Source organism: Papio anubis, chromosome 2 (genome assembly GCF_008728515.1).
Source record: "Papio anubis isolate 15944 chromosome 2, Panubis1.0, whole genome shotgun sequence".
Taxonomy (NCBI): Eukaryota; Metazoa; Chordata; class Mammalia; order Primates; family Cercopithecidae; genus Papio; species Papio anubis.
Window position 1 is genome coordinate 137,385,096 of NC_044977.1, and position 15,110 is coordinate 137,400,205.

A 15,110-nucleotide genomic window follows, 5' to 3' on the forward strand; every position below is an offset into this window, starting at 1 on the left:
TCCTATGATGCCAAATTGCTAGTCACTTTCTTGGAAAACTATCAGCTGAAGCAGAATATGCATGTATTTTATATAATACAGATATATATACAATTATATAAATTATAAATTTATATACTCATATCTATTTGCATTGATAAGATATGACTTTTATTTATATGTTTTATGCATGAAATTGAATAATTTATGGATATTTCACTTGAGATTTGTTGATAAGTTTGTAAGCATCTTATGCTAAGCCAGTACTCTTAATGTTTTGGGTGCATAGCACGCTATTTCTAAAAACAGAAAAAAAAATACCTTCATGATTAACTTTATCTATGATGCTTTATTTATTTTTATAAAACAAACTAAACCATTTCATTTGGTCCTGTGGTAACTTTTTTATTGTTAAAGCCCCACATTGCTAAGAATGTTATTTTATAATATTCAACTATAACTTTTTACACTATTTCCTAGTCTTTGAGGATTTTCAGATGTGATGCTCTGAGAATTTTTAGATATAGTGTGGACTTTTAGAGAAATAAATTGCCTGTAGTGCTTTGCAAAGATATAATTACATCAGGGCTTCATAAACTATTAGCTTAATGGAAGTATTGCCATGTAATTTTCTGTAGGTTGTTTAAATTGTCTGCAATTTATTCCTGTAAAATTTCTGTAATTTAGCACTCTGTAGGTTGTTTAACAGTTTATAATGCTATATTACATATGGTACATGTTTTAAAGTAGCCAAAGCAGCAGTGGGATAAAAATAAATGTCTTCACCTAAGCCGTTCTGGCAGAACCGTAATTTTTATTTAAATTAATGTAAATTTGCATTAACAAATTTAAAGACAGAATTTACAATCATTGAAGATATAAATTTCTGTTACAGATGAGAGAGATGAACAAAGCTCACTCACGGGAACCGAGTAAGATTTTTTAAGGCACAAAGAAGCTTCTTAGAAATCTTTCTTCATGGTCTCCTAAAAGTTATTTTGGTTATTTAAAATGCATTGAGAGTGATTTTTTTTCCCTCAGGAGGATATCTTAAAGAAAATGAAATTATGGCTCAAGAGAGGGTTTACAATTTTCAAGAAACTCTTCACTGATCCGTAATAATGTTCATTAACTCAATTTACAAACCATCTTTTACCAACCTTTATGTTTTATAATATATATAATGCATTATAAATACATATATACATTTATAATACATATAATGCATTATAAAACATATATTTATATATGTTGTAGATACATATATAATACATTATAAAATATAAAACCTGGTAAAATATTGCAGATTAAAATTTTATAAAACGAGACATTTCAAACATCTTTGAAAGAAAGAAAAGCAGAAATAAAACTTTATGATTATCAACATCCATTGGAAGTGTTCCCAAGGATGGAGAACTAAAAGGGAGTTACTAGCAAATATGTATCTGTTGTGATTAAGAATACAGAACTAAACTACAATTTTAAAATCTGACTCCACCACTTAATAAATGTGTGACTTTGGACAAATCAATTAATCTCTCATGCCTCTGTTTTCTCACCTATGAAAGGGGAGCAATAATGCATCTAACAATATTGGGATGAACTAGGATATTATCCAGTATCAGTCAACTCCCCAAATTCAGTGATTTACACAATAAATTTTACCTCTCATTCATGCAAAACTTGCTTTAGGTTCGTACAGATCTCCAGAGCAAGCCTTAATCTCTCAGTTGGCTCAGAGATTTCAGGCTGCTTGAATCTTATACTACCTTCATATAGACAGTTTCCTCCATGCTATCACTGAGAAGGAGAAATCAGGCAGACCCAAGCATTAGTTCTTGCTGGCTTCCACCTCTTATTAGATGACAATGATGATTATTGTAAAGTAGGCAGGAAATAAAATAGAGATAAGGTTAACTGAACTTAAAAATTATATCATTTAATTTTAGAACAGGAAAAGTCTCTAAAAATAATCCAGTCAAACCCCTCACTGTGCTTTGAATGTGTCCCCCAAAGCTCATGTGTTGAAAAGTTAATACAAGTGCAAGAGTCTTGGAAAGTGGGGCCTAAAAAGAGATGATTCGATCACGAGGGTTCTGCTCTCATGAGTGAATTACTGCCATTACCTCAGAAGTGGGTTAGTTACAGAAGGTGGGCTTGTTATAAAAGTGAGACCATGTGCAGAGGCTCACACCTACAATCCCAACACCTTAGGAGGCTGAGGTGGGTGAATCACTTGAGGCCAGGAGTTTGACACCAGCCTGGACAACATAGTGAGAACCTTGCCTCTAAAAAATAAAAAAATAAAAAAATAAAAACTGTGCGTGGTTGCTTAAACCTGTAGTTCCAACTACTTGGAAGGCTGAGGCAGGAGAATCACTTGAGCCCAGGAGTTGGATGATGGTGCCACTGCACACCAACCTGGGTGACAGAGCAAGACCCTGGATCTTTATAAAAAAAAAAAAAAGAAGAAGAAGAAGTGAGTTCAGCCCCTTCTTTCTCTCTTTCTTTCATTCATGCTCTCTTGCCCTTCTACCTTCTACCATTGGATGATGCAGCAAGAAGGCCCTTACAAGATGCTAGCACCTTGATATTGAATTTCCCAGCCTTCAGAACTATGAGAAATAGTTTTTTTCTTTATAAATTTCACAGTCTGTGGTGTTCTGTTTTGGCAACCCAAAACTGACTAAAACGCCTCTTTATTTTACAGATGCAGAAACAGACACCCAGAGAAAGTACTAGAATTTTTGTCCTAGGTTACCTATCCTGCAATAGCAGAGTCTAAAGTTCAATTCAGATGTCTCTACTAGCTCTCTCCTGGCTGCAGTTCTACTACCAACCTTTGGAAGTGTGCTAAACATTCTTGTTTCTTCTGTAATATCCTAAAGAACAGTACAATATGGTGATTAAGTATCTCTTTTCCTAATTTATATTTAACGGAAAACCCAGAAATGATAGTAATAATAGAGGAAATGTTCTCAGACCTGAAATGGTACTACAGTAGCTATTATTAATTTCTATTCATTGCATATTAACAATCTGAGACTTACTGCCCAAACTAACTGAAAATGCAGGATTCAGTACCATATTGAAGAATAATATTTTTGCCATAGCAAGGAAGAATAAGGTTTGTGAGAAGAGGCAGAATGGCATGTCAAACTTTGAAGTCTTCAAAAATAAGATTTGTTTTTCATCATGCTTTCTGAATCAATGTCATTTTAAAATGAATGTATGCCCAGCCTTTCTTACTCACACAGCCCTACACAGTCTATACTATCAGTAGGGAGAGCTAGAGTGCTGACTTAGCTGTTACATGTGGTTTTTGTTTCCATTTGCTGAGTGAGGGGGAAAATCAAACAATCAACATATCAAGATAAGTGAAATACCTGCTGTGTTTATTGAAGGGTGTGACTGGCAATGACTAATGCAATCATTTTCTACTAGAACAGATTCAGGTTCAAAATGATACTTCAGTTATTTCTAAAATGAAAAGAATGATTGCAGTTCTATTACTACTTCCAGTTATTAAATCATTGTCATATCAACTGTTTCCTTTCCCTTCCCCTGTTTCCATTTAGACCTCCAGCACTATGTGGGAGAATGCAACCATTTGGTCATGAGGCTGAACTGAGAAGAATGCTACCCTACAGCATACTGGGAAATGCTGGACCAGAAGTACTTCTGTTCGTTACTTCTTTGCTAAATCACTCAGCTTGCAAAATTGACCATTCAGAGATACAAACTATTGCATGTCCCAAATACTCTGGTTAAAAATGTAGGGTGATCTTCCTTTTAGGCCCTGTATAATATCATCGGACTTTATGGAAAGTTAGACATATCATTTATTCGAATGACAGCCTGCTTACTTGATGCCATTGACAGAAAATAAATAGCTATAAATAAATGTCTAAAGCTAGTGTGACTCTATCCAAAGATTCTGCATAATCCCATTTAGAGTAATGAGGACTACAACGATAATCTTAAGTACACTAATTTTTTAAAAGAAATCTCCTTCATCTTATTCTTATACATGGCATCGATTATATTCTTCCTCCATTGGATTAAGAAGCAGGAAGTCTAGATAAGAATAAAAGCAGTCCCTTCGTTACTGGAGTAGCTTAGACCTCTCACAGGTGATATTTGTAGTTCACATCAAGCCTGAGCAAGTATTTGGACTAGTTTTACATGTTGAAACCAAAGGGGAAGCTTAGCAAGGACATTGTTTCTTGCTTTGAAAGAGGCAGGCTAAGATATATGTGTATCATTTTGTTCACACACTGAACTCCCCTCCCTTTTTTTCCTGCTTCTCTCCTGCTTGGAGCTGACTCCTCCTTCCTGCAGCTCTGAGGATCACAGGCTGATTGAAGAACACAGCAGTTCAGATGGAATTCTGTGCACAAGCTCCCTCTGACTGGCTCACGCTCGCCCTCTCTCTCTCTCTCTCTTTCTTTCTCTCTACCTTCAAAGCTGAAACCTACCTGACAATCTCCTGCCTTTGAATCCAGCTCTGCAACCAAATGCATCATTTTACTGCTCTTAAAAGTGAACAGAGTTTGATTATCTCAAGCTACAAGCTGCTTTGCTCCATAAGAAGAACCCCAAAGGATCCAGACATCATTGGTTTTCAATGTACCTGAAGAGTTGTTTTTTTGTGGGTTTTTTTTTTCTTTATTCCCTGAAACTTGACGGTGGGAAGGAGTTTTCGCTTTGTTTTTAGTTGGAATGTTGAAAAGTTGTTTGCTCGGGTTTTTTTTTTTTTTTTTTTTTTTTTTTTTTTTTTTTTTTGCTTGAAATGGAACCTAATTTTTAAATATAGCTTGAGTCAGATCTAAAGGAGACACGCCTGACCATTTCCTGCAGGACTGACCGGGAGAACATCTAGAGGGGAACTTGGTAGGAGAAATGAAATCTGATTTGCAGCAGCCAGTCTTTCTTTTGAGAAAACTATCAGACTCATTGATAAGAGAAATTAAATATTGACCAAGGACAATGTCTTTATTTCTCAGTAACTTATCAACAAATGACTCTAGCCTGTGGAAAGAGAATCATAATTCTACGGACCTTTTAAATCCGCCAGGAACTCTGAATATCTATCTTTTTTGCTTGACATGTCTCCTGACTTTTGCAGCCTTGGTGGGCAGCATTTATTCACTAATTTCACTGCTGAAGATGCAGAACAGAACTGTTGTGTCCATGCTTGTGGCTTCCTGGTCTGTGGATGATCTCATGAGCGTCCTGTCGGTGACCATCTTCATGTTTTTGCAGTGGCCAAACGAGGTCCCCGGTTACTTCCAATTTCTATGCACCACATCTGCCTTATTGTATTTATGCCAGGGCCTCTCTAGCAACTTGAAGGCGACTCTCCTAGTCTCTTACAACTTTTACACGATGCACAGGGCTGTGGGGAGCCAGACAGCCTCCAGAAGATCGGGCCAGGTGCTTGGCGTGGCGCTGACCGTGTGGACAGCCAGTCTGCTGCTCTCCGCGCTCCCGCTGTGCGGCTGGGGCGCCTTCGTGCGCACGCCCTGGGGATGCCTGGTGGACTGCTCCAGTTCCTACGTGCTGCTCCTCTCCACCGTGTACGCTTTGGCCTTCGGACTCCTCGTGGGCCTCTCGGTCCCACTTACATACCGATTGCTGTGTTCTGAGGAGCCGCCGAGACTCCACGCCAACTACCAGGAAATTTCCCGTGGAGCTTCAACTCCTGGAACCCCTCCTACTGCGGGGAGAGTGGTTTCCCTGTCCCCAGAGGATGCTCCCGGCCAGAGTCTGCGGCGCTCTAGGGGATGCTCCCCGAGCTCGGACACCGTGTTTGGACCGGGTGCGCCCGCTGCCGCTGGGGCTGGAGCCTGCAGGCGTGAGAACCGGGGAACTCTCTACGGCACCAGGAGCTTCACCGTGAGCGTAGCGCAGAAGCGCTTCGCTTTGATCCTAGCACTTACAAAAGTCGTCCTTTGGCTGCCCATGATGGTAAAAGTGCAGTTGCTCACAAGGCGCGAGTGTGGGTGCCAGACAGTGTAAATGAGTGTCGGGACCGGTGTCGCTGGTTTGGGGAGTCACCAAGAGACACACAGTGAAGTCCACTTGCAAGTGTCTCTCGCTGGGTTTTAGAGATGCACTTAGATAGAGGAAGGCAGTCCGGGATAGGGCTAGTTGGCGGCAAAACCTTTGCTACTAAATGCTTCTCCTTTCAAAAGTCAGGGGCGTGGAGATCGCTTTCCGTCGCGAGCGGCTTAGTTTTCCATATTGGTGGTGGCCAAGGATATTGTCTTACACAGCGAAACCTGAGAGTATTCAGAAAAGGAGAAAGGGAATTAAAAGGTTTTTTCCCTTCAACCTTCTGTCATCCCTTTCTCGCCGTTCCATTCCCGCCTAGTAAGGACGACGCCCATCCTCAGCAGGGAGGGATAGAGGGGAGGAGAGATCAGTTGTGGAGGGAGAAGACAGGGGACAAAACAGGCTTTTGTTCCTCCTTCTAGGAGGAAGCCGATTAAAAGGTGGCAGAGTGGCGCCCCGCTGTGACGAGCGCGCATGGGCGGAGGTGAGGGTCCAGGGAGGCCACAAAGACCATTCGGAGAACCAGATGCAGGTTTCCCGGACGCCTGTTTCCCAGCTAGCGTCCTCCACGTTGTAGACTGTGCCTTTCTGGTGGAGTCTTGAATAGGCAGCGGGCGCAGACACGGCACTCAAAAGCAGAAACTCCTCCCAATCCTGTGCTGTCTGGCGTAGCGGGGTGCGTCCCGCCGTTCCCAACAGCCCACCACCAAGGACAGGGCGCCAGCTCCGTAGCAGAGCTCCCCTCTCGCTGTCAATCAGGAGAAGGAACTGGAAAGGGAACTGAGGCAGCGTGCGTGGAGAAAAGGCTTGGGAAGTACAAAGTATAATTTTAGGTTAGATCTGAAGTTCTCTTGCCCTTGCAGATGCACATGGTGGTCCAGAACGTCGTGGGGTTTCAGAGCCTTCCCTTGGAGACATTCAGCTTTCTACTTACCCTGCTGGCCACCACTGTAACCCCAGTGTTTGTCTTGTCCAAACGCTGGACCCACTTGCCCTGTGGCTGCATCATCAACTGCAGGCAGAACGCATACGCAGTGGCATCCGATGGGAAAAAAAGTAAGTCCTCAACACCGCGGTGATTGGCAGCAATACTCGTTCAGTGACTTTCAGAAAAGTAGTCTACTAACAAAGCTGCCTCAGTAGGGAATGGAGAGTCCAAGGATAAATGTAAGTGGTAAATAGTGAGAGGAAATTATGAAACAATCACTACCACAGTTTGGGGGTAAATTTTAAATGAGGCTGGTTTTGAAAAACCCCATGAAGTGCTGTGGCACTGAATAATTATTTTAAGTAGGGGGGGGAAAAAAAAAAAGGAAAGACTAGAATTCATTTAACACATCATGTCAACAAAGGCACTTAGATGATGTATTCACTGTAGTTCTTAGTCCAGAATAGAAAACAAACTCCTCTCCCAAGTCTAGAATGAGATGCAGCATTGCCATAACAAGCTTGAATTTGAAAAAGGATTATTAACCCTCTGAAAGGAGTTGAAAACTCATTACACTATAACCCATTATTATGCAATCGAACAGTAAAGAAAGACATTTTTGTTGTTTTACTGCTTGTATTCTTCCAGGGTTTTGGAAAGTTTTCAGAGTAAGGAATCAAGAGTGCTTGAAAACAGTTCCAAAACAAATTGCAAGTGTAGGCCTCTCTTTCTCTCTCTCTCTCTCTCTCTCTCTGTCTCACATAGGCACACACATACACACACGCGTGCGCGGGTGCCCTGGACCAAACACAAAAACAAACAAAATCCTCAGTTTAAAAAAAAAAAGACACAAGTGACAGTTTGTTACTGTGTGTTCATGTATGAATCTAGCCAAGTTATTTACTTAAAGAAGATTCTGTGTTCTGAAGAGTACACCTAGAATGAGAGTGGAAAGTAGGGTCCATTCCAGAACTCCGTACAGTGTAATTGTTCCCATATTCTAAGACAGGAAAAGTGTTGAGGAGTGAGCTGTATATTTTGACTCTGCCAGGAAGAAAAAGGATATTATTGTATTTTTCCAGACAGAATATAGGATGTTTTATCACTTAATAAATCTGAGAATGCATTAGTGTATGCTGCATTAGCTGTCCTATTAATTGTCCTTTGCTCAGATCATGCAAGTATATTATTATTAAACAGAGATGAAGGATAAATAAAAACAGTCCATCTCAGGCTATTTTAGGGTTGCAAAATCTAGAGAATAGGATGTTTTATCACTTAATAAATCTGAGAATGCATTAGTGTATGCTGCATTAACTATCCTATTAATTGTCCTTTGCTCAGATCATGCAAGTATATTATTATTTAACAGAGATGAAGGATAAATAAAAACAGTCCATCTCAGGCTTAGGGTTGCAAAATCTAGAGAATATCAAAGTATACTCTGCAATCAATTAAACAACAAAGTTATTTGATGTAATTAGCCATGAACTGGCCATTTTTCTTATGTCATAATGATGGCATTTAAAATTTAGAATGTAAATCCATTTTGGAATGACTGAAAATTTTTGTTAAGAATGTCATTAAGTTTTATTAGTAGTAGATGACAGATGCATTTGTCTTTAAAATAACCTTAGAACTTATAATAATGATGTGTCTCTAAAGGTTAATATCCAGAGCAACAGTGACAGGGAAAATTAATAATAAACCCTTATGGGCCACTTATAAAGACATGTAACATAAAGGAAACAATTCACAAGCCTCAAAACTCTAACATTCTAATAAATCTTGGCATTTTGCCACTAAACTAGTAAACCAGCCCAGTTTTGCGACATCTAAAATTGTGAGAGGGATGAGTCTAGTGTCAGTGAAAATGAAAAGTCTTAGTGAATTGGTTGAAGGCAGTCATTTTTAAGAAGTGGGGACCATCCATCTCAGAGCTGAAAACCATGAACTAACAGGCCTCTTGTAAGCCAGCCTATGAAATATTCTACTTTCTGTACTGCACAGACAGAAGAGTCTTATGGCAGGCTAGCAGAATCAACAGTCACACTCATATCACAGGTTTGAAATTAAAAATATGTCTTTTGAGATCAAAATAATATTTTTTTCTAAAATTACCATTGCTTTTATTTGTGTTTATTTTAAAATTCCAAAGAGGGACTTGTATGAAGGCTTATAAAAAAAGAAGCATGGCTTCACAAATAAAACATTGTGATAAACTTTAAGATACTTATAGTTCAAACGACTCCATTCCCCCCATGATCCAGGCTGTGATATCAGAACTTTCTGATAATAACAGTGATGTGTTTCTACTGTCTGAGAAGCCACCATCAATTTTGCTATTGCTAGTATAACACAACAAAATTTTAAAACCCCAAACATAGCACATGCTTAGGTGGACAGGTGGTTGATCAGCTAGAGTATCTTAATTCTTCGATGGTTCGAGTTTTATGTTTAAACTTTTTGTCCGTAACAAACTAAGATTCCCTTTCTTTATATCCTTTATCAGTCAGCGAACTTCAGAAGCAAGGGAGAGAAAATATATTTTTTTCCTAACATATTTATCATAGGTTAATTTTGAAGATGTAAATATAATTATAAATCTCAACTTCACTAAATGGGAACTGAGAGATGTGCAACCAGAAAATGAATGTGAGCAGTGGAAAAATAATTTGCAGAAATAATAATCTTCTCCTGTTTCCAACAAGAATCTGTACTACTGGTGTCTCAAAAGTGTTTTTTGTTTTTTTTTTCTCAAATGATTTTAACATAGAGGTCTCAGGCAGTAGACATATTGGTTGGATAAAGCTATCAGACCCATTTTGTTTGCCTGACATGATGTTTTTTAAATAGGTAAATGTCAAATACATTATATAAAAAATAGATTTTTGATCTTTATTTTTTTTTGACAAAATGATAGTATCTGGTAAGTGATATTACTCTGAAGAATGATTTTTTTTTACAAGTTGGTGTAATTACTCACATCTAAAATTGTAATTGGCAAGATGTGATTAAAAGCAGAAGACTAGAGCTAATTCATATTTTATCGAGGATTTTGGAAGAATAAAGATTTTGCTTTTAAGAACAAAAAATTATATTTATTTTTAAGATGTTTAGTATAAATTTCAAAGGATTCTGGACAATATTCTGATGGCTTTTAAGTTTCTTGAAAATTACTAATCAATGAAAGATCTCTGACTTTCACAAACAGAAATACACAATACAAAAAATACAAAAAAAAATACAAAATACAAAATACACAAAATGCAAAAAAAGTTTTTAAAAAATCTCAACTATGTAATTTTTTAGTGATATAAAACTGTAGCACTGTCAAGGCCTTCCTCCTATAAACAAATCAATATTATAAAGATACCACTTTTTTGAAATCATATTTTATTCAGCTAGCATCATCGAGTCAAGGCTAACCTAACAAACCTTTCCTATCACATCAAGCATGATTCCTACAGGTTGCTCCATTCATTCATTCATTCGCTCACTCAATAAATACATATTTATTAGGGAAAACATCACTATGTGTCTAGCACTGTGCCGCATGTTCAATAAGGAACAGAAATTCCCAACCCATGACCCATTCGCTGAATTTGATTCAAAGAGCTGGTTTTTAACCAATGTTTATAGTTACTTATAACTAATTTTAATTATGGACCGAAATTTTAAGATCAGGATATTTTATATCAAGTCTATGAACCTGGTTTGTCTGAAAAATTAGGATTCTTGACAACCCAACCCCTAATCTCCCCACAAATGGCTGGAGCTGAGAATCCTGCTTGAGGTGGAGAAAGAGCTTTCCCATTTGTCTTTGTTAATAATTAATGTTAGCTAACTGGCCCCATAGACACTTTTTATTTTCTGCTTTTGGTTCATTTAAAAAAAAAATACCCAGTCTTTATCCTCAAAGAACTTAGAAATGATTAGTTTTAACTCTGATTCTCATATTTTCTTCAACATAATTTTGATTATTAACTATATTAATGTATTTTTATAGGGATTCACCCCCTTACAACCAGCCTCTCATCTTACCTTGTCAACTTTGTGATATTGTTATAACCTATTATCTCAACTTAAGTATCTCAGGTACATTAGTTACTTCAGGCAGAATTTGCCATTTAAGTGATAAATCACTAACAAGAAATGTTTCATTGATTATACTGCACAATTACTGTATTTCGTCTGACTTAAAAACAGCACATTGTGTAACTCTGCTTCCATTAACATAATACTTTCATGGGTCTGATTAGCAATAAAGCAATTTCAAATAAAGGCAAATAACTCCAATTCTGAAAACAGCTAGCTTTAAATTCAGATCATTTTACCTGTAAGTAATCTTCAGTAGCTTTTGTCTGTCATCCCCAGTTTTCTCCAGCGTAAAATAGAATCAATCAATAAGTTTTTTACTAAGTAGGATTGTTGGTGTATTAAATGAGATATTCGATGTGCAAAACGACCTCAGAATGTTCTATCACATCATGGTCTCTTGATAATCCTCCATTCTTTTCATAACCTACCTCACACAGCCCTTTGTCCCTTGTGATATGGAGGTGAAGTCCGCATTAACACATTCTGCACACTCCTTCACAAACATTACTCATTTTTGCTTTATATATTTGAGATTACAATGTGCAACTCATAAAATTATAGTCATAGACATCAATTTTATCATGTTATATCACAAAATTGGGATTTTATGATAGCATTTGTTTTCTTAATGGCCTTGAATTGACAATTTGTCATTTTATATCTTTTTTGGAGAAAAATAGAAACCCATCAATAATTTAAACATCCTTTTAGTTCCTTCACCTTTCACATTCTTAAAGCAAGTTAAACAGCATAACTTGATTTTACTTGACTACATTACTAGAAGACGTCAATAAAAATATAAATGAGACAGTATATAAAATATGAACATCTATTTCTACTTTTATTTTTTCTTTGAATCAAAATTTTTCTTGCTTGTATTCTGGCTCAAATAACAATGAATGATACTGATAAATTCTATTTTTCAGTCAACAGAATTGGTTTACAAATCTTAGATTCTGAGAAACATCTCAGTAATAGAATCAGCATATGAATGACACTAGGGTATGTTGCAAAATGAACCAAATTTTACTTATTTTTGTAGAAAGTTTAAATCTTTTCATACATTTTTTTCTACCAAAGACAGCTAAATGTCTCACTATAAAACACAGAGCTATCAGAGTAGAAAATTTGTTTGACGCAAACCATGTTTTGACAGATGAAAGAAAAAACATTAAATTATATCTTGTCTACCACCTTAATATAACTTGATTCTTAATATATAAAACTTACCTAGCATTTAATGACATTCAAAATAAAAATTGTATCACTTTCTGTTACTTTCTTGCTTTTTATTCTAAGAGTTTGCATCACTCCACCAACTAATAGTACTATAATTAGTATATCATCATATTTCACCTGATTTAAATCATAAAAATTTTATGCATTCCTGCTAAACTCTTATAATAATCAGCTTTATAGACATTATAAAGTGCTTCAGTTTTCAAAAAATATTAATCCATCTAATTTTTTACCGTTCATTTCACATTTACTTGTATCAGAAATGTACATTTTTTTTTTTTTAATTTGAAAGCTATTTAGCAGCATGGTCTAATTTTAACTGGATGCATTTATAGACATACATATGACAAAAATTATACACCAAAATATTTAAAGAAGTTATATTTATTGGTGGTATTCTTAGCTGAATAACTCATGTAATATTAAGACTACTTAATTAATTTCTAGCAAAATAAAATTTATAAATAATATATCTTATCCCAAAATATAAGGAAATGTGCAAAATAATTGGTTAGACTAAGATAAGCTAAAACAATGTATTTGAGAATTTCCTAATGTATGGCTTAGTTTTTGTTATATAAGGCTTCTTTAGTGACCAAAAGAGTTTTTAAGATTGTATGTATTTCAAGACCCTCATTGTGTAAATGAGAAAAATTAGACACAGGGTAATAAGATAATTTTGTGAGGCATAATTTCTTTGCATAATTAACAAAAAGTAAATGAAGATAATTTTAAAACTTATAATAATCAAGTTGAATGCACTTTCTATTTTTATTTGCTATATATAGCCAATGTGGTTTATATCTACCTTACTAGCCATAAACTGTTGTTTTTATTTTTACTCAGTCAAGAGAAAAGGCTTTGAATTCAATCTATCATTCAAAAAAAGTTATGGGATTTATAAAATAGCACATGAAGATTACTATGATGATGATGAAAATTCCATATTCTATCACAACCTGATGAACTATGAGTGTGAAACTACAAAAGACCCTCAGAGAGACAACCGTAACGTCTTCAATGCTATAAAAGTAGAAATCAGCACCACGCCCTCTCTGGACAGCTCCACACATGGCGGCATCAATAAATGCACAAATACTGATATTACAGAAGCTAAACAGGATTCCAACAACAAAAAGCGTGCGTTTTCTGACAAAACAGGAGGGGATATTCACTATGAAGAAACTACCTTTTCTGAAGGGCCAGAAAGAAGACTGTCTCATGAAGAGAGTCAGAAACCAGATATTTCAGACTGGGAGTGGTGTAGGAGTAAATCAGAAAGAACCCCTCGTCAGGTACAGTAAAGATTGTTCTTGCTGTTAAATTAAAGGTGATACTAAATGTGATAGTCATGAAAAACATTATCAGTTGTTTATTTTATTCAATCTAGTCCAACATTAACTTCACTTGCCTCAATTAATTTCCATGATATTTAATTTTATTTCAAGGTGTCTTTTGAAGGACTTTTTAATTCTTTTAATCAGTTTAAAGTCTATACATTTTATAACAGGAAGAGTTAAACAGGCTCTAGGGCATTCTTTTTTAACCTCAAGTAACCTGCATAAATTCAGATTAGATTCTCAGAACTCACGGTTCAAATTAATTTAGTTTGTAGATTTTATTTTTCCCTCCTCTATTCCAAAGGTATCTCTTAAGTCTCCAAGGGAAGTTTTTTTTTTCCATGTAAAGGCAAATATTTATACAACTTGCAGTGAGAAGCGTTGTTCTGTTGAAAGTATATTAGGCAGCTTGCCTATCAGTCTTACTAGAACTAATCCCTCCAGTACCCAGCAGAAAAAAAATTAATCCAGAGTACATTCAGGTGAGCATTTGCAAGCCCTTATGAATGTTCCATCTCCTTAAATATGGAAGAATGGTTTTATAGTATTTTATAAAGCTAAAAGAATTTGCATTTGAATTTCTCGTCCTTTCCTAAATTTCAGCCTTCCTAAAATGGTGAGGGATCCTTCTCATTTATTGAAATGGCAGTGTGACATTGATATGAGATTTTTTTCTTTCTCCAAGCTTTCATATGTGATAATTAAGTTGCCCTTGCTTTCCACACTATTGATTTCCTAGGAAAAAGGAGTCTTTTTTCTACATGAGTTAATGGAAATCAGAATCTACATGCACCTAATCTCTGGAATCAAAAGCATTATTTTAGAAATACACTGATAGGAATAATGTATTCATTGATCAAAAGTATGATCATATAAAATGAACTATAAATATGAGCAGAATAATTTGAGATTTTCTTTATTCTCATTAAGTAAAACTACTAGTCTCCTGATATCATTGTTTTTAAAGTGAGTTGAATAGTAAAAGAAGGTGTATGAAATATATTATAAGAAGAGATAATTGTGCATATTGTTTAGAGATTAGAAATCAAAGGAAAATATGGAAAATATCACTAAATATTTGTCATAAATTAAATAATACAGTAAAAGGTGGAGGCCAAAGAACACAACGCACCATATGTTTAGAAAAAATGTTTTTTCCCAACTAAGAGGGGAATTCCGACACTTTCATCATCAATTTGCTCCTGAATAATCTAAACCTCTTAGTCTTGCACTTAGAAATTGTTTTAAGTTATGTTCATAATGAAGCGAGTGTGTGTGTGTGTCCATCCCAATAACTTGTAACTACCTTCGGTGCTAGTCACCTATATCATCTGCGTGATTAACCCTTACGGATTACAGCTATCTTGAATCTTATTTTTGTTACATTCTTTTATCACAAATGTATGTACTTCTAACATAATACATTGTTTAGCTTTGCTAATTTTGAGCCTTCTAAAGACGGTATC

The 15,110-nt window shown here is 36.0% G+C and overlaps 1 protein-coding gene across 1 annotated transcript in view; it reads left to right on the forward strand.

The window, feature by feature from the left end:
* The first annotated feature begins 2,605 nt into the window (after positions 1–2,605).
* The window catches only part of GPR149 (G protein-coupled receptor 149), an 87,761-nt gene continuing 75,256 nt past the window's right edge, over positions 2,606–15,110 (forward strand). The window contains exons 1-3 of the mRNA XM_003894931.5: positions 2,606–5,949; positions 6,900–7,092; positions 13,151–13,599. Of these exons, the coding sequence (XP_003894980.2) occupies positions 4,969–5,949; positions 6,900–7,092; positions 13,151–13,599 (1,623 nt within the window). The 5' untranslated portion in view covers positions 2,606–4,968. The remainder of the gene's footprint in view (positions 5,950–6,899; positions 7,093–13,150; positions 13,600–15,110) is intronic.